Source organism: Pelophylax lessonae (assembly GCF_965119305.1).
Source record: "Pelophylax lessonae genome assembly, chromosome: 13".
Classification (NCBI taxonomy): domain Eukaryota; kingdom Metazoa; phylum Chordata; class Amphibia; order Anura; family Ranidae; genus Pelophylax; species Pelophylax lessonae.
This window is the reverse complement of record NC_138780.1, coordinates 53,557,699-53,581,914: the sequence shown is the minus strand read 5'-3', so window position 1 is coordinate 53,581,914 and position 24,216 is coordinate 53,557,699. Positions and strand designations below refer to the sequence as shown.

At 41.8% G+C, this 24,216-nt stretch overlaps 1 protein-coding gene across 4 annotated transcripts in view; it reads left to right on the top strand.

Moving 5' to 3' along the window:
* Positions 1-24,216, top strand: part of MTA1 (metastasis associated 1) — a 427,965-nt gene that overhangs the window by 379,125 nt on the left and 24,624 nt on the right. For all 4 annotated transcript variants that reach the window (XM_082242913.1, XM_082242912.1, XM_082242916.1 and 1 more), the window contains one exon: positions 22,336-22,487. In XM_082242913.1, the coding sequence (XP_082099039.1) occupies positions 22,336-22,487 (152 nt within the window). Of the gene's footprint in view, positions 1-22,335; positions 22,488-24,216 lie in introns of those variants that run through there.

Sequence of the window (24,216 nt, the reverse complement as noted above, 5' to 3'; positions counted from 1 at the left end):
AAGTCCATATATATTTCAACCAGTAGAAAAAGAAACAGAAAACCTTCATATACAGAACCCTATATCCACAGTTGATCCAGAGGAAGGCAAAAAAGGTGATCCAGTTTGCTCCAGCAGGGAAAAACAAATTCCTTCCTTATTCCCTGAAGGCAATTGGATATTCCCTGCATCAACAATGTCTGGTGTTATTACTTGTACATGTTAATATCCAGTTATATTTTGTGCATTTAGAAATGCATCCAGCTCTTTAAAAAAAAATCAATCTACTGAACTAGCCAGAACTAGTTCTTGATGGAGTCTATTTCACATTTTTACAGCTCTTACTCTTAAGGGGTCATATACACGGGGCAGCTCACAATCTTTTCTGAATGCTGAAAACCTGACAGCTGGAAACCAGTGAAATTTGTCTGTTTTACAGCTTTTACATACTGAGTTTATGTGAGTTTAGCAGTTATCAGCTAAACCTCCCAAATGCCCACAGTGCATGAAAAACAAGTAAAATATTAAAAGAAAAGTATGGGCTTCTCTTTTGTCACCCATTTATACTTACCTAGGTGGATGCAACATCGGTTCCCTGGTGCCTCTGTACTGAGAGCTGAGCAATCGAACACCACCAATCGCTCGGTTCTGACAGCTCCCTGAGCAGAGAGCTGCTGACTCTCTGCTCTGCCCTCTCCTCGCTCACTGGAGCGCTGGGCTGTGGAGGGGTGGGGAGCGGCCGGCTCAGGCTCTCAGACTTCTGTGACATCAGCACTATGGATCCCATCATCAGCGTGTGTGAGGAAATGCTTCTGATGTTGCTGTTGCTGAGGCTTCAAAGACAGAAAAATGTTGAAAAAACACATATTTCACTACATGCCTGCATCAATGGATGAGTCCAGTAGCGACAAACTCTGGTCCTCTCATGCAATTTTCTATGTTCAGAAATGATCAGAAATGTTTTCTCCTTTAAAAACACTTATAAATGCAAACGTGCATAAACGCGGTTTACTGCGGTTACAAGCATACTTAAAATGTAAGTAAACTACAGTCCTGAACACAGTTTTTCTGCTTTCAAAAAAATGCCTGTGACCTCAACTGCCTCTAAACTACTATAAACTACTGAGTATACATGTACACATAAGATAACATAGAGCAGCATTTAGGGGCTTCAAAACTTCAGTTTAGCAGCTGTAGTGTACATCAGGCCTGAGAAGCCTTTCCGTATGTGGGGGTTAAACCTCTTCTTTTCCCTGGACATACAAGAGTGCCCCCTTGTCCTTTTGTAATGACCTTAAAGGATAAGTTCACCTTTGTAAAAAAAAAAATATTCTTTTAAAGTTAATAACTCTGCACCAAGTTCACTATATAACCCATATATATACTGTATATATAACTATATAATATTTATAAACCGTGATCACATCCACCCTTGATCATCTCTTCTCACGTAAGAATAAATTGGGTTCAGCTCATCTTTACTCCTAGTTGAGTCCCCGAAGCCTCTTATCAGTTTGGTTGCCCTTCTCTGCGCCTTCCCCAATATAATAGTGTTTATACCTCTTAACCACTTTACCACCGGAGGATTTTGCTGTCTTCCGTCCAGGCCACTTTTTGCGATTCGGCGCTGTGCGACTTCAACAGACAATTGCGCGGTCGTGCGACGCTGTACCAAAACGAAATTTACGTCCTTTTTTTCCCCACAAACAGAGCTTTCTTTTAGTGGTATTTGATCACCTGTGCGATTTTTACTTTTTGCGCTATAAACAAAAAAAGAGCGTTTATTTTGAAAAAATAACAATATTTTTAACATTTTTTTATATGAAATTCCCCCCAAAAAAGATGTAAAAACCAATTTTTTAAAAAATTTTTGGCCAATTTCTTTTCTGCTACCTATGTTTGGTAAAAAAAATCGCAATAAGCGTATTTTGATTGGTTTGCGCAAAAGTTATTGCGTTTACTAACAAAGGGAAAGATTTCTGTCATTTTTGGTGTTTTTTTTTTTAACGCGTAATGGCGGCGATCTGCGATTTTTTTTGCGGGACTGCGACATTGCGGCGGACAGATCGGACCCTTGACTGACATTTTTGACACTTTTGGGGGTACCAGTGACATTACTGCAGTAATCAGTGCTATATATATGCACTGTTACTGTAAAAATGACACTGGCAGGGAAGGGGTTAATTTTATTGGAGAGGGAGGGGTTAATGTATGCCTGGTGCTTACTGACGTGTGGGGGGGGAGGTGACTGAGTGAGTCATGGACAGATCGGATGTCCAGCTATGCTGAACAGTCCGATCTGTCACTCCCTGTCACTATGGAGATCCGCCCGCTGTGTTTACACACAGCGGGCGGATCTCCAGACTCGATCCCCGACGATCGGGTAAGAGCAGCGGCGATCGTCGCTGCTCCTCCCCTGGCCCGACTCCCGCTGTGAATGAAAACAGAAGGGGGAGTGTCTGACGACGTAGTACTACGTCGTCAGACGATAACGAGCCACTCTGCCGCAGTAATATTACTGTGAGCAGTCGTAAAGTGGTTAAAGTACAAGAAGGTTGCCCTACACCTTGCTTCCGGACCGCCCACCGCCGATTTACTGTGGCAAAACGACATAGGTCTACGCGCCTGCAGCTAGGGGGTGAGCGTGCGCCGCCGCCGGCGCACCCCCGCCCCCACTTGGCAGCAGGGACTCCGATGCAAGGGGCAGGCAGCTCACCCGCAATCGCTCCCCGCTGAGAGAGGAGGACGGTCAGCTGTTGTAAACACAGCTGACCGTTCTTCTCTCAGGAATGTGATCCTTCTATATAAGAACACAGGTCTCTGTGATCATTTCACAAGCCCAACCCCAATACAGTTAGAAACATGCCCCTTGGTACACATTTAACCCCTTGACCAGTGTTAACGCCTTCCCTGCCAGTGTCAATATTACAGTAACACTGCTTTTTTTTTCTAGCACTGATTACTGTAGTAATGTCACTGCTCCCCCCAAAAGTGTAAAAAATGTCAGTTAGGGGTCCGATCTGTCCGCCGCAATGTCACAGTCCCACTAAAAATAATAGACGCAATAACTTTTGGGCAAACCAATCAAAATACGATTATTGAGATTTTTTTTTTTTTTTTACCAAAAATATGTAGCAGAAAACAAATTGGCCTACAATGGTAAAAAAATTAGATTTTTACATTTTCTTTTTTTGGGAATGTTATATAGCAGAAAGTGAAAAATATTGGGTTTTTTTTTTCAGAATCGTCGTTTTTTTTTTTTGTTTATAGCGCAAATAATAAAAATCACACAGGTTTAAATAGCACCAAAAGAAAGCTCTATTTGTGGGAAAAAAAGAATGCTTTTTGCCATTGTTCCCATGTAAAATGTTGTGAAAGATCATTTTCCCATTGTTCATATTGAGATTTTTCTTATTGGTAGATGAAAGTAGATTATAGAATAGATTTATTCCTCTTTTTTTGTGTGCACTATGGTCTGTAAAAAATTGCCACATTTCTGTGGCAATATCGACATTATCATTAAGATTCAAATCTTTTAGGCGGGTATATTTCTTTATTTTGCCTTCCACTTTATTCTTAAAATGTAATGGTAGGTAATAATTTTGGTAACCTTGAGTTATCCACTCTTTTGCTGATAGTCATATTTTACAATAGTCTATTATTCTTGAAGGTAGTGGTACTTTGGTATGCAAATTTCTTTAGTTTTGGATAGGATATGCTTCCATGCGATCAGAGTTGATTTAATAGAAAGGAGATTGAGTATAATTATTTTTTTAGGTACTAAATGTTTAGCCATAGAAAGGAAAAAAAGATTGTGTCCTATAGTGACCCCTTTTCCAATGTTTGTCCATAGTTTGTCATCAGGGGAGGAAAACCAGAATTTTATTTGGTCTAATAGTGATGCATTGTAATAATTTTTGATATCTGGCAAACCCATTCCTCCTAAGACTTTAGAAGTAGTTATTATTGAGAATGCTACTCTGGGTTTTTTCTTGTTCCATTTAGAATTTTTCAATTTAGTATTCATCTGCGTAAAAAATTTGTGGGGTATCGGGATAGGGAGGCAGCGAAAATAGTACAGGATCTTAGATAATAATTGCATTTTGAGGGCTGCAATTTTACCAACCTATGATAATTGAGCTTTTTAAATATGTTGTAGGTCTTTGCTGGCTTGTTCTAGGAGTTTGGGAAAATTTACTTCGTATATTTTGGAGGTTGGGTACGTCAGATGTATACCCAGGTATGATATAGGTGCTTCGTCCCAATTGTAGCCATATTTTATTTTATTTCACAGAGATTTTTTGAATGACCTTTATGAAGATTCATAGGTAGATCATAGCATTTATTTTCATTGACCTTATAATAGGAAACTTTACTATATTGGTCCAATAGTTTTTGAACATTGGATAGGGATGTATCAGGGTTTGTCAATGTTAGGATAATGTTGCCTGTAAAAAGCCCCAACTTATGTTCTTATTGCCCTATTTTGATGCCCTTAATATCAGGATTAGTACGTATGAATTCCGCTAATGGTTCTATTGCTAAAGAGAATATTATGGGGACTAGTGGGCAACCTTGTCTGGTTCCATTTGTTAGGCTGAGACTTTTGGATATTAATCCTGAAGAGAACACCTTAGCTAAGGGTTGTGAGTATAATGACATAATGGCTGAGTGTATAAATCCTTTGATACCAAACTTTTCCAGAGTTTTAGCAATAAACTTCTAATGCATTTTATCAAATGCTTTCTCAGCATCTAATGCCAAAAAATAGCAGGTGTTTGATTTTTTTTTTTCCTATATGATTAATTAAATTTACCAATCTTCTAGTGCCATCAGTGGCTTGTCTTCCCTTAACGAAACCTACTTGGTCTGGCCCGATGAGATTTGATGTTTTGTTTGTTAAACAGTTCGCTAAGATTCTCGCATATATTTTAATATCTGCGTTTAATAATGATATAGGTCTATAATTTATAAATGAGGTTGGATCTTTACCTGGTTTGGGACAGGTGATTATCAAAGCTTCCAACATCTCTTTTGGGTATTTACCAGAGTTGGCTACTTTATTAAACAGGTTGGCCAGGTATGGAGATAGGATATCACTAAAGACTTGATAGTATTCTCTTGATAGTCCATCAACGCCCGGGGCTTTATTTATAGTTACTGATTTTATGACTTTAAGGGTTTCATGTACCAAAATTGGGTCATTGAGTGAACCTAAATCTTTGGGATTTATTTCTGGTAGGTTTATTGATTTTAGTAAGTGAGATATGCTTTCAGGTGGGGGTTGGGGGGTGTTTGTGTCTTCCTTAGGATTGTACAAAGATTCATAATACTCTGAAAAGGTGTCAGCGATTTCCTGAGGGTTGTAAATTACCTGAAATTTACCCGAAATAGGATAAATTAATTTATTAATTTTCTTTTTGGTTTGACGTTGATGTAATTGGTTAGCCAATAGTTTACTAGCTTTGTTGCCCTGAGAGTAGTGGTTTAGTTTCAATCTCTTTAAGTATTTATTGTGATCTTCTCCCGGGATAGATCTTAAATCTGATCTGAGGTTATTAAGTTGTTGTGCTCATTTTAAATTGTTAGGGGTAATTTCGTGTTTTTCCTCTAGTATAGAGATGCCTTTTAATATTTTATTTACTGCGCATTTTTTCCTTTTTTCTTTTTTCTCTAGCATCTATCTGTATTAGAAGACCTCTGACAAAGGCTTTATGAGAACACCATAAGGTGGTGCTTTCCACCGAATTATCATCATTAAATACAAAAAATTCTTTAAGGAGTTTTTAATGGTTGCCACTAGTATGATGAATCTTTCTTGAGTATAAATTTTAACATCTATAGGTTGAAAGGACACAGAGTCTTGTATTGCTAATATTACTCCTTTCTTTTTCTTGGGGTTGTTGGATACATAAATGTGTGGAAATTTATGGTGAGAGAACTTTGGTGCTTTGCTCCCTGCAAAGTGGGATTCTTGTATGCAGACGATGTCCCTTCCGAATTTCAAGATGTCATACCAGAGAGCTTTACGTTTATACAGGCTGTTGAGGCCTCTTGCGTTAAGTGACATGAGTTTTCAGCCCCACTAGATTGATAGATTTTACCGATATCAAGTAGCATTAGAAGTCTATTTGGAAGGAAAAATGATATTTTGAGATTTTCAGTGTTGGATCCTGTTCCATCCAGTAGGTGGCAATATTGTACCATGTCATTTTCTGAAGGAAAAAAAAATACTTAAATCATAGTTATATGTATACTGGGATGTATAAAAAAGGGGATTCACTCCAGAAATAAAGAGATTATTCTCCCGCTCTACAAGACTCTGGTCCGGCCACATCTGGAGTATGCTGTCCAGTTCTGGGCACCGGTCCTCAGGAAGGATGTGCTGGAATTGGAAAGAGTCCAGAGAAGGGCAACAAAAATAATTAGGGGAATGGAGGACATCAGCTATGAGGAAAGACTACAAGCACTGAACCTATTCTCTCTGGAGAAGAGACGATTGAGGGGGGATATGATATCAATGTACAAATACTGTACTGGCGACCCTAGCATAAGGAACAAACTATTCAGAGTAAGGAAATACAACAAGACACGTGGCCACTCACTAAAACTAGAGGAAAGGCGGTTTAACCTTAAAATGCGTTAGGGGTTCTTCACTGTAAGAGCGGTAAGGATGTGGAATTCTCTTCCACAAGCAGTCGTATCAGCAGGGAGCATTGATAGTTTCAAAAAACTATTAGATGGGCACCTTAAAGACCACAACATACAGGGGTATACAATGTACGGTTAAAAGCAAACACACACACACACATCATAGGTTGAACTGGATGGACTGATGTCTTTTTTCAACCTCACTAACTAATAGTTGTAGAGAAATAAAAAGGGAGATGTAAATCAACTCCTGTGTACATTTAAACTGTACTGGTTACTGGGGTTAATGTAAGAAGAGAATTGAGCTGAGAACAATATGTTCCCCGACATGGGGCTCCCTAAGTGATTCAGTACCTGAGGGAGGTTATTATTAAATTTTGCATGGTTGCAACCATATAGAATTAAAAAAAGGAAAAGGAATTCCTTTTATAGGTGAAGCAGTTCAGCTATGACTTGTTTGCCATTGTTGTGGAATTTTCCCAGGTAGAACTTTAATAAGCGTATTCTCAACATTTTTGAGCAGTAAGCCCCATGCTTTTAAAATTTTCAGGCCTTCTTCCATGTTGGTGATGATATACGTAATTCCTTCATGGTCTACCATTATTTTTGTAGGAAATCCCCACTTGTAAACTATTTTTGATATCTGAGAATTTTAGTGATCTTGTTTAAATTCTTGCGTGCCAGTATGGTTGCTTGTGAAAGCTCGGAGTCTAACCCAATTCCTGCATAAGGATCTGGTAGAGGTGAATTATGCCGTGCAAATTGCATTAACTGCTCTTTTACTTGGAAAAAATGGATTTTGGCAAACCCATCCCTGGGCAGCCTTTCAGGGATACGTTTAGGTAATCTGTGTGCACAGTCTATCATCAGCTCTTTGTTGGGGAATCGCAGGAAGCACTGTAGAAACTGTTTCTTTTAGAAAGCGCTTTAAGACAGCAGGTTTTATGTTTTCAGGAATGCCTCAAAATTTTACATTATTCCGTCTGGATCTGTCTTCCAGGTCTGCCACTTTTAATTTGAGATTTTTAATCTCATCCTCCAGATCAAAATGAGCGTTGACTAAATTGTTATGAGCATCAGTAAAATCCCACTTTTTGTTCTCTACATATTCCACTCTATCTCAGAGGGCATCTATTTCTTTTTTGGATTGATGCATGAAGCTCATCATATCATGTTGTAAGGCTCCTCCTAATGACATCATTATATCTAATTGTTGAAACTGATATAGGTTGGTCTGAGGTAGGTATTGCATTTAATTTTGCATCATAAGGGTTGTTTTCCTATGTGAAAGGTTTCTTCCCCGAAAGAGCTGTGAAGATGTGGAATAGACTCCCTCCAGAGGTGGTTCTGGCTAGCTCACTAGATTAAGTAGAGATAAGACCCCAGGGGGAGTTAGGGCCAACTATCAGGGTAAAAGAATAAAAGCTCCAGATAGTGCAGTACCATTAAAAAGATTCTTTAATAAAATACGCGGTGTGCAGTACATAAAAAAGCCAGCTTGACCTCAAGCTTTTATTCTTTTACCCTGATCGGACCCTGAGGATCAAGCTTATCCAGGTGAGGGACCCCGGATCACCGCGGTACTACAAAGCCCAGCAGTATCCTCTCTGGCCCTGGTGGCCATTAAGCGCACACAGGTCTTAATACCGTACGGTATATAAGACCCACTACGTCTGGTGAGCGCATTCCCCTATTATTTCCTCACAGTGACACCACAAGTACCAGCATGGATCATTGGAGGATTCAGCACAGAGCACCTGCACTTTCCTTAACCGGTTGCCGACCGCCGCAAGTACATATACTGCGGCGGTCAGCCCCAGCCAGGCAATGTGACGTCACTAGCCTGGGAGCCAATAGCGGGCGTGCTCCCGCCTTGGCTCGTTCATGGACACTTCCGTGCGTGTGACCGGCGGACCCGGTGTCCACCGGTCACTCGCGATCGTCCGCTGTGAAGGGAGAAAGGCAGGCGGCTAATGTAAACAAAGCCGCCTGTCATTCTTCCCTGTGTAAAAGCACAGATCTAACGGTCCTGCTATGTAGGACCGTTGATCTGTGCTGTTACACACACAGCCACATCCCTGCACAGTTAGAAACATGCCAATAGGGACACACTTAATCCCTCCTTCTCCAATAAAGTTAACCCCTTCCCTGCCAGTGTCATTTTTACAGTAACAGTGCATATGTATAGCACTGATTACTGTAGTAATGTCACTGGTACCCCCAAAAATGTCAGTCAAGGGTCCGATCTGTCCACCGCAATGTCACAGTCCTGCAAAAAAATCGCAGATCGCCGCCATTACTCATTAAAAAAACAACAACAAAAATGACAAAACTCTTTCCCTTAGTTAGTAAACGCAATAACTTTTGCGCAAACCAATCAAAATACGCTTATTGTGATTTTTTTACCAAACATAGGTAGCAGAAAACAAATTGGCCAAGAATTTTAAAAATTTTGATTTTTACATTTTTTGGGGGGGAATTCCATATAAAAAAATGTGAAAAATATTGTTATTTTTGCAAAATTGTCGCTCTTTTTTTGATAATAGCTCATGATCAAAAAATCGCACAGGTGATCAAATACCACCAAAAGAAAGCTCTATTTGTGGGAAAAAAAGGACATCAAATTTGTTTGGGTACAGTGTCGCACGACCGCGCAATTGTCCAATAAATTCACGCAGTGCCGAATCGCAAAATACCCCCTGGTCAGGAAGGGGATAAAATCTTCCGGGGGTTAAGGGGTTAATTGGCACTCAAGATCTATTTGTATTTTCACCCAAGTCACAATTGAACTTTTATTTGGACTATTATCAGCACATTTGCACTTAAAGCACCATTAATGTATTTTATTGTGACAATATTTGTTTGATTTATTTTATGATACCCTTAAGCCCCCGTTCACACTAAGGCGACCTGTGAGGCGACCTGGTCGCCTCACAGGTCGCCGTAGGTCGCCTCCCATAGGGAAGCTGCGGACCCGTTCTAATAGGAGCGACACAAGTCGCTCCGACTTAGAAAAAGGGTCCGGAGCTTCTTTGCGGCGACCGGGAGGCGACCGCCATAGACTTCAATGTTATGAAGTCCGTGGCGGCCGCTCCGAGGTCGCGGCGCGCTGCTCGCACCGCGACCTCGGAGGTCGCGGTGCGAAGTAGCGTCGCCCCTATGTGAACGGGGCCTGATTGTTACCTATCCACTTACAGCATTGTTATTATTATGATATTTATCCACACCATACAATTATTTAATGATTGATTATTTATCAGCACCCAGCACTTTATTTTTACGCCTACTCTTCCCCAACCTGGGACATTGCTAAGCCATTGTCCACCCCTGGTTTAATCTCAGCAAGCGCTATAGTTGGCCCTAACTCCCCCTGGGGTCTTATCTCTACTTTATCTTATTTTATTCCCTATAGCAGCTGCATTTCTCCTCCTTTATCCCTTTCCCCACTTCACCCTTATCTATCTGTTGGAACATCCTAGGCGCGAGGGATATACACACCAATTATTTTGGAGTATATACATTTACTTAGCTCACTAGATTGCTTTTAAAAAAGGCCTGGATTCTTTCCTGGGTGTACATAATATATATGGGTACTAATATTTATAGGTTGATCCAGGGAATATCCAATTGCCTCTCGGGGAATTTTTTCCCCTGCTGTAGCAAATTTTATCATGCTTTGCTGGGGTTTTTTCGCCATCCTCTGGATTAACTGCGGGTATAGGATTGTGTATATGGGATTGTATGGTTGGGTTTTCTTTACTGTTTTTTATTGGTTGAGCCAGATGAACTTGTGTCTTTTTTCAACTTGACTAACTATGTAACTGAGATGTTATAATCAAGTAAAGTGTCACTTACATTTCCTTTTGATGGAGTAATTTTCCTCTTCTCACTGCTGGTGTCATCCTGTAGCGTCAGACTGTCATCGTATGGTGCAGTTTGTTTTTTCCTCTCCTTCTCCAGCCCTTGCTTCCTGCTGCTTAGTGCTACAGTGAGGGAAGGAGGCGCCAGCGCCATCTTTAATTTTCTCTGGTGTCTCGCCCGAGCTTTTGAAATCACCTAATTTGCGGGGGATTCCATGATCTTTCCTTTTCCCCATCTTCCTGAGTGATTACTGCCGCTCCCGGGTCTTTTTTGTGCCTTCAGGAGTGCCTTTAGTCACGTTGGTATGTTTCAGGGAAACCCACTGTCTCAGAGCTCTATGCAGCTGCATCCACCCCCCCCCCCCCCCCACTTTGCATGCATGTTTTGAGAATTTCTTTCTATTCTCTTTTTGTCCAAGGGTTTGGATTGTATTTATACATCTGACTACTACACTCCAAACGAAATGAGTGGCTTTAAATGGCCATAAACCTAATGCATCATTGTAACTACTCTAAACATTAGCGTGAGTTTAGCCATGGAAGGCTTCCTGTTTTTTTTTTTTTTTTTGGCTTCTGCTGTTATCACACAACATGTTTTTTTCAATTTATGGGAGAATTTCTCAAAATTTAGCCAGTCTTTGTATTGATAATCGGAGAAACTAAGCTATTACATACATACATTACAATTATCTGTCATTGGATTTAGGATAAGGATGGTAGCATATTCCAGAGATACAATGCAAATTTGAGGGAAGGTGAGAGCAGTTTGCACTCTTACACACCAATAGCTGAGGGATCATCATAATTTCTGTATTCATAAAAACATGTTGAGCATGTGGAAATTTTCTGTGTCATGTAAAATAACTTTGTAACTAGCCAGAGCAACCGGATACAAAAACTGTAACACCACCATAGACTACTGAGAATTTTATCTTTGCATAATGTTTTTTAAAGATCCTATTCTGGGATGTTTGACAAGAAAGATAAAAATTCAAAGCTGTAGTGCAGACATTTGTAATTAATAACTACTCAAGTTTCAGTTTACTTAATCCTTTTGTGGTGAGAGGTTATTGAATCCTGGACTAAATTTCTCCTGAACAATTTAGCAGCACCAGTGTGTGTGTTCAGTAACTTGACTATGTTTGATACATTTGGTACACTGTTTTTATCATTTTCCTATATGTTATGTTTTTTAAATATTATAGGCTGACAAATGTACACAAGCAAATATTTTATAATATATGATAATCCGCATAATATACACATAATACATAAACAGCAAATTTTTTAAATGTTTTGGATTTTTAATACTATTATTGTGTCTTACAATACAGTATTAAAGAGGAGTTCCAGCCACCTGTGTTAAAAAAAAAAAAAAGTCAGCTGCTACAAAAAAGTGTAGCTGCTGACTTTTAAAAAACAGCCCTGGTCCCAGGGTCCAGCGGTGAGCTCACCCTAGGCGATCTCACCCGCTGTCTTTGGTCTCCAGCGCCGGCACCTTCACTATAGGCACCCAGCTGTGACAGCCTGCGGCTTCACAGCCGGGTGCCCACTGCACATGTGTGAGTCATGCTGCACATCATGAGTGGTGGATACAGTCTTTTGGGACCTGTCAGTGTCCCAGAAGACTGCAGGGGGAGGGGGGGAGGGAGAACTTCTGCTTCCGCGGCCCTCGAAACGGAAGTGGGAAGCATGTCAAAATTGTCTACCCGCTGCCACCCCCCCCCCCCCCCCCCTCAAAAGTGCCAAGTCCTTAAAGCAGAACTTTCCCTTTTGGATGGAGCTCCTCTTTAATCAGAGGCATGCTGCCATCTGCAGGCTTATTTTTGTGAATCAGCTTCCAGCCTGCATGTAATCACAATGTTGTAGAATATGTTGTGCATTTTCTCTCTTCCCAACTGAGTAGACCACAGAGATTAAACAAATCCTCCTGCATAGGTGGTACCAGTATATCTACAGCCATGTTAACCCTACATCCATTCAAAGTGCAGAATTTACACAGGATCTCCCGGTTCTGAAAAGCAGGGGAGCGCTAAAGTTACACATAGTGAGGAGAGCTCTGGGAGATGATTGGGGGGAAGGCACCCCCCCCACACACACACACACACACACACACACACACACACACACACACAGAAACAGAGCTTAAGCTGTCAATCATCTGGAGATCACTCCCCTGTCACCATTTTGCTCTTGGTGTCAGGACAACTTGTCAGAAGTGGCTCATGTAGACAGCAGAGGAATGAGACAGCAATCAGAAATTACACTCAGTGCTCTGGGTTGAGACACGTACACACTGCAGAGGGATATGCTTTGTTAATATTTCATACCTGAGGTTTACAGCTGCTTTAAGGTTGTTCAACATTTACACACCTGTGGCATGTAAAGTTACTGAACAACTAAAGTCCAGCAGGGGATATAAGCTTCAGCTTTAAAACATTACACTTTTATGCATCATTTTTTTCAGTAAAACATTGCAGCAACATGCATTTAACATAGAGAGTCCAATGTGTTCTGGTTTGATTTCAGGTAATCACATTTTGATTGGTTGCTATGAATTGCTGCACTTTGGCTTGACCACTTTTTTGTTCAACTATGCCTGCTATTTGTTAAAAGGGAGCCTACAACCATTTTGTATTAAAATACCATCTAATACTTAGGTGGATTTACAAATGTGTGTGTATAAATACTGTATATGAGAACAAGTTTAGAAAAAAAATTATCTTTTCTGCGCGAAAAACAATGTTTTGTAGCTACCTTGTTTGTACACCCTGTAAGAAAAAAAATAAATAAATATATATATATACTTTATGTATGTATATATATATATATGGGTAGCCATATTTGCACATGATCTATGCAAGCCTTCTGGTTGGTAGAGATTGCATCTTGTCAATCCTCTTTTTTTCACTGTAAGCCTACCAAACAGAGCCTGTCTGGTTAAAAGACGAACAATTGGTAGTTTCTAATGCCTTGAAACACTCAGTGTTTTGACCAGAAGAGATGCGTTTCATGTTGTAAATCCATATGACTGTATCAGTTAGTTATTGCTCAGAAATTAAAGGGTTTTCCTAAGTCTGTTCTGAAGGCCCGAACACAATGAGAATATTTGACAAAAAAAAAAAACTCATTGGGAGCGATCTCCCGATAATCTATTCACTAGTACACAACTTTTGAGAGGCGACCACGACAGTTTAAGTGAAAATCACTGATTAACTACTTGCCAACCAGGCCATAGCGAAATGACTGCTACAGTGCGGTAGGCTAGTACTGGGAGGGCGTACTATGACGTCCTCCCAGACATGCGCTTCCCGCACACCCGCCAATGTCCGTGATCGTTGGGTCCTCTGGATCCTGCACATCACGAATCAGGGTAAAGGGACAATATCAGTGGCGGAGTAATCACTTGTCATCAAACCGACGCATGTCCGATTTAGCTCTCTCCTCGCACACTGTACACACTGATTGGTACAGCGTGCGAGGAGAACAGGAAGACTGCAACCATGCCTCATTCTTGCCCATCTGTGCCTCATTCATGCCCATCTGTGGTTCATCCATGCCCCATCTGTGCCTCGTCCATGCCCCATCTGTGCCTCATCCATGCCCCATCTGTGCCTCATCCATGCCCCATCTGTTCCTCATTCATGCCCATCTGTGCCTCATTCATGCCCCATCTGTGCCTCATCCATGCCCCATCTGTGCCTCATCCATGCCCCATCTGTGCCTCATCCATGCCCCATCCATGCCCCATCTGTGCTTCATTCATGCCCATCTGTGCCTCACCCGTGCCTCATTTATGCTCATATGTGCCTCATCCATGCTCATCTGTGCCTCATCCGTTCCACATCCATGCCTCATTTGTGCCACATCCATGCCTATTTGTGCCACATCCATGCCTCATCTGTGCCACATCAATTCCTCATCAGTGCCACATCCGTGCCTCATCGGGGCTTATCTGTGCCTCGTCCATGCCTCATCTGTGCCACAGCCATGCCTCATCAGTGCCACATCTGTGCCTCATCGGTGCTTAACCGTGTGTCATCCATGCCACATCAGTGCTCATCCATACCACATCCATGCCTCATCTGTGCCACATCTATGCCTCATCTGTGCCACATCAGTGCTCATTCATGCCACATCAGTACCACTACAGTGCTTATCAGTGCCCTACAGTGCCTCCCAAAAGTGTAATAATTAGTCAGAAAAATACATTTTTAATGTTATGTCCCTAGAGCACCTGACGGTGCTCCCTGCATGTCGGGCTTTTGTATGTGGCCAGGCTGTGTAAAAGTCTCACATGTGGAATTGCCATGCCCAGGAGCAGTAGCAGAATGTATTTTGGGTATAATTTTTGCTATGCAAATGCTATGTGTTGTAAATATCTTATACATTGACAACTTTGTGTAAAAAAAAAAAAAATGCTTTTTCATTTTTTTTCCACATTTTCCAAAAACTTGTGGAAAAAAATGACATGTTCAAAAGACTTATAATGCCTCATAGTATATATGTTGGGGTGTTTGCTTTCCAAAAAGGGTCATTTTGTGAGCTTTTCCATTGTCCTTGTGCTCCAGGGCCTTCAAAGTGTGATAGGTTGTTAGGAAATTATATGTATAATTTATGCTCCTAGAACGCCTGGAGGTGCTACTTGCATGTTGGGCGCCTCTATGTGGCCAGGCTGTGTAAAAATCTCACACCACATGTGGTATCGCCATAATCAGGAGAAGTAACAGAATGTGTTTTGGGGTGTAGTTGCAAGTATGCCTATACAGTGTGTGAGAAATAACTTGCTAATATGATAATTTTGTGAAAAAAAAATCTTTATATTTGGCAAGGATTGTGGGAAATAACTTCAAAAACCTCACCATGCCTCTTTCTAAATACATTGGGCTGTCTTCTCTCCAGAAAAGGGTCATTTTTGGGAGTATTTTTACTTTTCTGGCTTGTTAGTGTCTCAAGAAATGAGATCTGTCAGTACATCAATTGTGATCAATTTTCAATGATTAGCACCATAGCTTGTAGACTCTATAACCTTCACAAAGACCAAATAATGCATACTTATTTGGGTTATTTTTCCAGAGATATGTAGCAGTATAACTTTTGGCAAAACATTTTAAAGGAAAAATTACAAATTTGCATAATTCTATAACCGAAATGAAGAAAAATGCATTTTTTTACAAAATGTTTGGTCTTTTTTTATTTTATAGCACAAGAAATTAAAACCCTGTCGCGATTAAATACCACCAAAAGAAAGCTCTATTTCTGTAAAAAAAAAAAAAGGGACAAAAATGTCATATGGGTATAGTGTTACATAACAGAGTAATAGTCATTCAAAAATGTGAGAGCACTGAAAGCTGAAAATTGGCCTGGTTAGGGGGGGGGATTAAGTGCCCAGTGGGCAAGTGGTTACATTTTTCACGTACGATAACAGAACGAATGATTTTCATGTAATTTGTATTGTATTTGTATGAAATAAATTGTGTGACCAAGACCACGCATGCTCGGAAACAAAATAATACATTACATCACTTCCAAGGTTGTATTCTGTCTTAAGAGAATTTTCGTAATTTTAGTAATCTATTGGTTTCCGATATAAAACTAGCATAAAAAAAAACAAAAAAATATATTAATATGATTGTTAATCTGTCCCATTACTTTTGGTCCCTTAAAAAGTGGGAGGCACATATACAAACTGTTGCAATTCCTACACCGTTCACCTGATTTGGATGTAAATACCCTCAAATTAAAGCTGAAAGTCTGCTGCTAAAGCACATCTTGTTTTATTTCAAATTCATTGTGGTGGTGTATAGAGCCAAAAAGATTAGAATTGTGTCGATGTCCCAATATTTATGGACCTGATCACTTGATTAGAACCACTATACTTCCTTTTAGTACTTTCTTTATTTGGTTACTGCAGTATAGACAGAGCCACAAATGGCAAATTGAGGTAGAGGGGTATCTCATAGTTTACGCCTCAGTTTACAAAACACATCAAACAAATTTACTTTAATAAAGTCCTAAACATTTTTAGGTGTCCCTAGGTTTCCTGGTGCGTAGGCAGGCGCATCCTTTGAGACTATATCCTTATGGACCAGATTTAGGATTTCTTCTTCCTAGGCCAACTGTCTTCTGTCACCCTCCACTCCTATCCCAGCCGACTGATTACCTTTTAGTATCGCGCTTGTAAGATCTGACATCATACCTACACAAGATATGACAAGGGAGCAGAGGGATATATTTTACTTAATCTGTGTCAGTACGCTTAGAGTTAATGAAGGCTGCAATTTGATGCTAGGTGGGATAGGCTCAGAGTGGATAGACTGTAAGTACATTATCGTACCAAGAAAAAACATATAAATTACGCAGATGAGATCATTGAAGACCTGGCCAGATTGCACTACCATATAGGGTTCCTTTCTATACACAGGGATGTGTTACAGTCAGTACAACACCTGGCGGTCCTGTCTCCCTAAACCACAACATGCGTGAGCTATGGAGAAATCCCAAAAATGTTTTCTTAACAAATCTTTGCATATTATCCTGCATGTATTTGTTTAAAAAAATGCCAATCTTGACAGAGTGAATCCTACTATGGCCACAGTAGCATAGTATTAAACATTTAAGAGAAGACAGAGTTAGGTCATAAACCCACATGTCTAGTCATCTTACAGATGAGTGTCACATAATCCATATTTCTCTTTCATTCATTGATGGACACAGCTCTTTATCTTCTTGACCATTGAGTTATACTGCCTCCTACAGGAGTAGGACACTAGGCAGGAAAAAGCTTGACTACTCGCAAGGTTGCATACGACCTGGCCTCAGCCTGAGTCGCAAGCATTTCTCCTGGCCGACAGCCACCTACATCCTGATGGAGCCGTGGTCTGTCAGGAGTGGTGCCAACCCTGTTTCTGGTGTGGTAAGTAGCTGTCCCCCCTCTTCCCCTGGAGGGTTTTGGGGTGGACTTGCGGCCTACTGGTCGGGAGCCATGTGGGGCGGCTCCAGTGAGGGTGGCTGAAGCCACTATCCTCCGTTTGGGCATCCGCCCTCCCCTCCGCTACCCCTGGGTGATCATCCCTGCTCAGGCTCCTAACCCAAGCGGCTGGGCGTCCACAAAAATGTAGGCTGTGGCTTTCGGCCTCCTAGGCCATGCGGCCAGCTTGGCGCCTCCCTTGGAGGGGTGGCGCTTTGGGGGCAGTTTATTGTTTTGCTGGCAGCCATGCCACCATTATTGTGTAGGGCACCTGTCCCTTAGGGCTCATCAGGGTACCCTGCCTGCATGTCCGCATCGCGGAGGACGGCCCCCTTTTAAGGGGGCTATTTCTTATTACGTGGGCCCCTATGGAGGGGCTCGGAGGGCTACCTCTTGTTTTTTTGTTCAGTAGGTGGTCCATTTGTTTTGGCACCCACAGGCCCTCCAAAGCGGCGAGGGTGTTCCCCTTTTCCGCTTACTTTGACAACATTTTCACAATACAGTGGGGTTTTACAAAAATGCACTCTTGTGGTCCCTAAGCATTTTGCGATGCGGTATCCTTATAAGGATTCCCTGCTTAAAAAGTGGACGGTTCCACCTGTAGTGGACTCGCTGGTTTCCAGGTTATATAAAGCTGCCTTAATTCCAGTTGAGGAGTCCCCGGCCTTTAAAGATTAGGCTGATAGGAGGTCGGAGGCTCTTGCCCACCATATGTTCACTGTGGCTGGTTCGGTACTTAGGCCGGAATTTTCTATTGCCCTGGTGTCACAAACTCTGACTTAGTGGGCTAAACTTTTACGCTGGGACCTGGAGGGGAAACAACTTCCCCGTGCCTTTGCGGAGCTGGCGGATCAGTTGGTCCATGGGCTACAGTTTATCTGTGATGCCTCTTTGGATGTGGCTCCTTTGATTTCTAGGCTTTCTGTATCAGTGGTGGCCCTTAGGTTTATTATTTGGCTGAAATGCTTGTCTGCCGATCACACTTCTAAGAAGGCCTTATTTGATCTCCCCCTTGTAGGGGATCCTCTGTTTGGAGCTTCCTTGGATGACATCTCACAGGGGGGTAAGAGTACTCTTCTTTTGCAGGCTACCAAGGGCATGGAGCCCCGTCATAGATTTGGGCTATTCTTCTCGGCTCATAAAAGGCGTTTATGTCCCTTAGGATCTCAAGACAAGGGATCAAAGCCCTTCAGAGCCTCCACCGGAGGTTCCAAGAGGACCTGGTCTGGCAAGCCACGAGTGGGCTCTTCCAGTTCTGCGGACAAGGGTTCCTCTGCATGGAGGGGCAACCTCACTCGTATCTGGGGTAGGGGGATGTCTTCGCTGGTTTCCGGATCTCTGGACCTCCCTGTTACAGGACAAGTGGGTCCACAAAGTCATATGATCCAGCTACAAGATGGAGTTTCAGTCTTATCCTCTGAAAAGGTTCTTCCCTTCCAACCTGCACTTGTCCCCAGATCGCTTACAGGGTCTCTTTGGGGCAGTGCAAGACTTGTTACTTCAAGGGGTGATTGTTCTGGTTTCGATTTGAAACGTGTTCAGGGGTTTTACTCAAACCTCTTTTCAGTTCCCAGAAACGGCCAATTTTGAACCCCAAGGCACTAAACTGCTTTGTACAGGTACAGAAGTTCCAAATGGAGTCTATTTGCATGGTAGTGGCGTCCCTACATCAGGGGGATTTTCTCGCTTCTATCAACAGGACGCCTACCTTTACGGTCCAATATGTGCCGGTCATTACTTCCTCCGCTTTGCCATTGGCAAGGAGCATTATCAATTTGTGGCTTTAACCCTTGGTCTCGCCTCTGCTCCTCGGGTCTTCACAAAAGTGTTGGCCCCGGTGCTAGCATTATTGCGTCAAAGGGGGATCGCGGTACGGAGGTACCTGGATGATCTTCTTCTGTGAGGTGCCTCCAACTGCTCTGATGGACAGCTTGGAGTTTACTCAACGAACTCTGAGGTTGGTTGGTTTCTGAACCTTCAAAAGTCTGCTCTGGTTCTGTCCATGAAACTGGACTATCTGGGTCTGACTCTGCACTCTGCCTTGGCCAGAGTATTTCTTCCTCTGGAAAAACTCCAGACATTGCAGGAGGCAATTCGGCTTCTGTCGTCCAGCAGACCCCTCTGGGGTTGCATGCGGGCGCTGGGCCCGATGGTGTTTAACTTAGCGGTGGTTCCGTTTGCACAGTTCCACACAAGATTCCTGCAAAAAGAGATTCTAGTGAAATAGGGCAAGAATCCACGGTATCCAGAGGTGGCTTTGTTCTCCGGCACTTCGAAAGGGAAACTCGTTTCTCCCCCTCCTGCACCACTGATGCCAGCCTGTCCGGGTTTGTAGGCGTACTGTAATAATGACACTGGCAGGGAAGGGGTTAAACTAGTGGGTGATAAAAGGGTTAAATGTGAGCCTAGGGGAGTGTTTACTAACTGTGGGGGGAGGGGCTTGTGAAATTACCATAGAGACCTGTCATCCTATATAAAAGGATCACAGGTCATTTCAGAGAGAAGAACAGTCAGCTGTGTTTACAACAGCTGGCCGTTCTTCTCTCTCAGCGGGGAGAGATCGCGGGTGCCCAGCTGCAATCACGGCCACCGGTCCCGTGCATCGGCATCCCCGCTGCCTTGTTTCGTGCAGCCGAGCCTGCCTGCTGCAGTAAAACTGTGGTTAAAGAGCCTGAACAAAAGAGAACAAATGAAACCACCAAATTTAGTCACTGATAAGCTTGTAGTATATTATATTTTTGTTTTTGTGTTTAGATGCACATTAACATATATTTGGTTCAATGAAGATGACAAAAATGCTTTCATTTCTGAGATGTTACTCTACACATACAGTATATCCATGGTAACTAGCAGCATTCTTTATAGTAGTTTCTGTATATTGTAACATCTTTTAGGAAAAACTTTTATCGCTGACTATTAGCTTGAGGACATTATCTACAAGGGCTGAAAAGTGTTACATAAATACTTAATATAAGGAATCTATGAGTAACTGTATACATTCCAAAACCAGAAAGTACTTAAATGATAGGGAGCTGTTGGAGGGCCCTTGACATCTTCACTTATATCGCAATATTGCTGGTCCTGCATTGTACATGATGATGTCAGGGCTGTGATCACCAGAGTGTCGAAGAAAAAAGGCTTTGAGGGACTGGTCCACTGAAAGAATGAAGCTACAAGAACAAGGGATAATGTCATCAAAAAGTGCCTTTTACTGGTACTTTTAGCAAAAACTAGCTTTTAAAACTAGCAGTGGGGCAGGGGGACACTGCAAAGGTATATTTTTCATGTTTCAAGATGCTTTTTGACAGTGAGGTCACCTTAATCAGTCAACATTTGTCAGCTAAAGATGTAACAAATACAAAAAAGGCACACATGTAGGACATCATTTTGCACAAGACTACTTTATAGAGAACATGAATGTCTTGTTTCTGAAGGGGCATTTTAAAACCGGAGAGAGAAATTTGAACTAAGAATAGTTTCTTTGACACAAAAAATAGTAGACACAATATTGACATTTGTTTCTTAAGGCTCCATTCACATACTGACATATGAGATCGCTGACAGAATCACAGAGATCCTGAATCATTGCAAAGCGCGGGCAAATAAAGTACAAGAACTATGTAACTATGTAAGAACCTCTTGGGTGACAGGTGTCCCGCGATTCTGTTTGTGTGAATTTACTGCGATTCGTCAAGCGACAATTGGGGTGCCATTGCAAGTCACGGGAATCGAACGGGCATCCCGTGATTTGCAATGATTTGGGATCGCCGACAGAATCGCGTCCATTCTACCTATGATCTGATGCGCCAGTATGTGAACGTAGCCTTAATCTGAGTTCCAGGAAAAGAAAAATACATGTCAGGTCTGCCAAATGATTTTTCAGTTTGTCCAACTTTTATAATCCATATACATCCGCCAATAGCAGAGCCATAAGGGTTAAAAATGCAATTGTATTTCCACTCACAGCTTGCTACCTGAACAATGAAGGAGCCGCACCAAATACATCGTCCCCTCCGCTGCAACCTCCTGTCAGCATATTCCCTGTCAGCACCCGTGTGTGCAGCAGAGCCTGGTTAGCTTTCGGTGCTATCCCTGTTCTGACAGAATAAGTGCTGTTCTGCAAAGTGACATCTAGACAAATTTACTGTACTTTATGTACTTTTTGCTAGTTGTATGGAAAAAAAATACATTGAAATAATAATAAGGAAGCACACAATTACATCTTTTGTTTTAACAACTGCCAAAAGTTGAACTTCAAATTGCTATATAACCATTCTCTTCTCTATGGCCCTACCCTCTTTATCTCAAAAATATCACATCGCGGCCCATCCCTTATATAAAAATCAGGCCTGTGTGACTTTTACAGGTCACATGACTGAGCATTCCTACTTTTTTTTTTTTTTCCCAAGGAACTTCACTTATATTGCACTCTGCTAGTTTCAGCCTGGAAGCTGACAGACCACATTAAGTGCTGTGTGTTAAGTGCTGTGCTTATTGGAGTACTTTGTACTAATAAATCTACAGTATTTAGTATAAGGCAGTGTTTCTCAACTCTGGTCCTCAGGGCACACTAACAGGCAAGATTTTAAGTCTTACCTTGGGGAGATTCAGACTAGAATACTGCAATCACTGAGCAGCAAATTATATCACCTGTGATGTATTAAATTTTTCTTGCAAACCTGGCCTGTTAGAGTGCCCTGAGGACCGGAGTTGAGAAACACTGGTATAAGGTAATGCTATGTTTGTGTGTTGTACTACAGGGTATGAAGGTAACTTTATTTGTTAAAGCACTGATGCTTTTCAGGCAATGGTATAAAGTACTGAAGATGTAGCTTTTCAGTTTTTAGAATTATGTGTTTTATTTTTATCTACAAGGGACCAAACCGAAACTTACTGCTCAATGGGAAATCCTACCCAGCAAAGGTCAGATTAATCCGAGGAGGCTGCTTGCCTCCAGTCAAGAGGAGGCAGATGAACTGGATTGATGCTCCCGATGATGTTTTTTATATGGCAACAGAGGAAACAAGGTAAGTCCCGACAGCAATATATAATGTAAAATAGTGCTGATAATCCTGTGTTTTCTCCTGGCATCTCTTGTCTGTTTTTCACATTGCAATGGTGTGTGTGCATCTTTAAAGGCCAATTATATTCAAGTAACATTTTGTGTTGTGTAATTTGTGCTTTGGTAAATAGAAAAATATATTGTAAGTACATAGCAAATTGAATAAATAGAATTCTTGCTGTAAACTATACCCAGGGCAGATTTTTCAAATGAAAATAGAATAGTTGAGGAATAAGGTGAAGAATGATGATAAGCATGCCATGTCCATATTGGTGTATTTCACTAACACAGACCACCAATAAAGAAACCCTAGGCCAGGAGTCACTGCAGAGTAAGCCAACTCAGTCAACTATTTCTTGAACATGGATTTCTCAGATATTTATGAAGCTATACTTTTATTACATTTCTATTGCTGGAATAGTGTAGGAAGACTTTTCTGTTAAAAGGAAACTACACTCCCTTATTAACCACTTTACCACCGGAGGATTTTGCTGTCTTACGTCCAGGCCACTTTTTGCGATTCTGTACTGTGCGACTTTAACTGACAATTGCGCGGTCGTGCAACGCTGTACCCAAACTAAATTTACGTCCTTTTTTTCCCACAAACAGAGCTTTCTTTTGGTGGTATTTGATCACCTGTGCGATTTTTACTTTTTGCGCTATAAACAAAAAAAACCTACATTTTGAAAAAATAACAATATTTTTCACATTTTTTTATATGAAATTCCCCCCCAAAAAATGTAAAAATCAAAATTTTTTTAAATTTTTGGCCAATTTGTTTTCTGCTACCTATGTTTGGTAAAAAAAAATCACAATGAGCGTATTTTGATTGGTTTTCGCAAAAGTTATTGCGTTTACTAACTAAGGGAAAGATTTCTGTCATTTTTGGTGTTGTTTTTTTTTTAACGAGTAATGGCGGCGATCTGCGATTTTTTTTTTGCGTGACTGCGACATTGCGGTGGACAGATCGGACCCTTGACTGACATTTTTGACACTTTTGGGGGTACCAGTGACATTACTACAGTAATCAGTGCTATAAATATGCACTGTTACTGTAAAAATGACACTGGTAGGGAAGGGGTTAATTTTATTGGAGAGGGAGGGGTTAATGTATGCCTGGTGCTTACTAACGTGTGTGGGGGGAGGTGACTGAGTGACACAGGGACAGATTGCAGGTTCAGCTATGCTGAACCCTGCAATCTGTCACTGTCTGTCACTTAGGAGATCCGCCCGCTTTTTTTACACAAGCGGGCGGATCTCCAGACTCGATTCCCTGACGATCGGGGAAGAGCGGCGGTGATTACCGCCGCTCCTCCCCTGGCCTGACTCCCGCTGTGACTGAATACAGCGGGAGCGAGCCTCCGGTGGCGCGCGTGCCCCGCCCACAGGGGGAGGAGTCCAGCGATGTAGGTCTACGTCGCTGGATGGGAACTAACCACTTTGCCGCAGTAGAGCTCCAGTGAGCGGTCGGCAAGTGGTTAAATATAGGCACTATATTGGCCTTACTGGCACATTATCACCATCCCAGTCCTTACAGTCCTGTGCGAAGAGTTGAGTTGCCACCTCCCCGTCAACACTGGGTGGTCTGTAACAAACTCCAAAAATGTACTTCCTAACCACACCCATATGCTTCTAGCATCTTCACACTCTGTCATCAAGGTCCTCTTGCTTTGAGATCACTTCTCACATAGGGG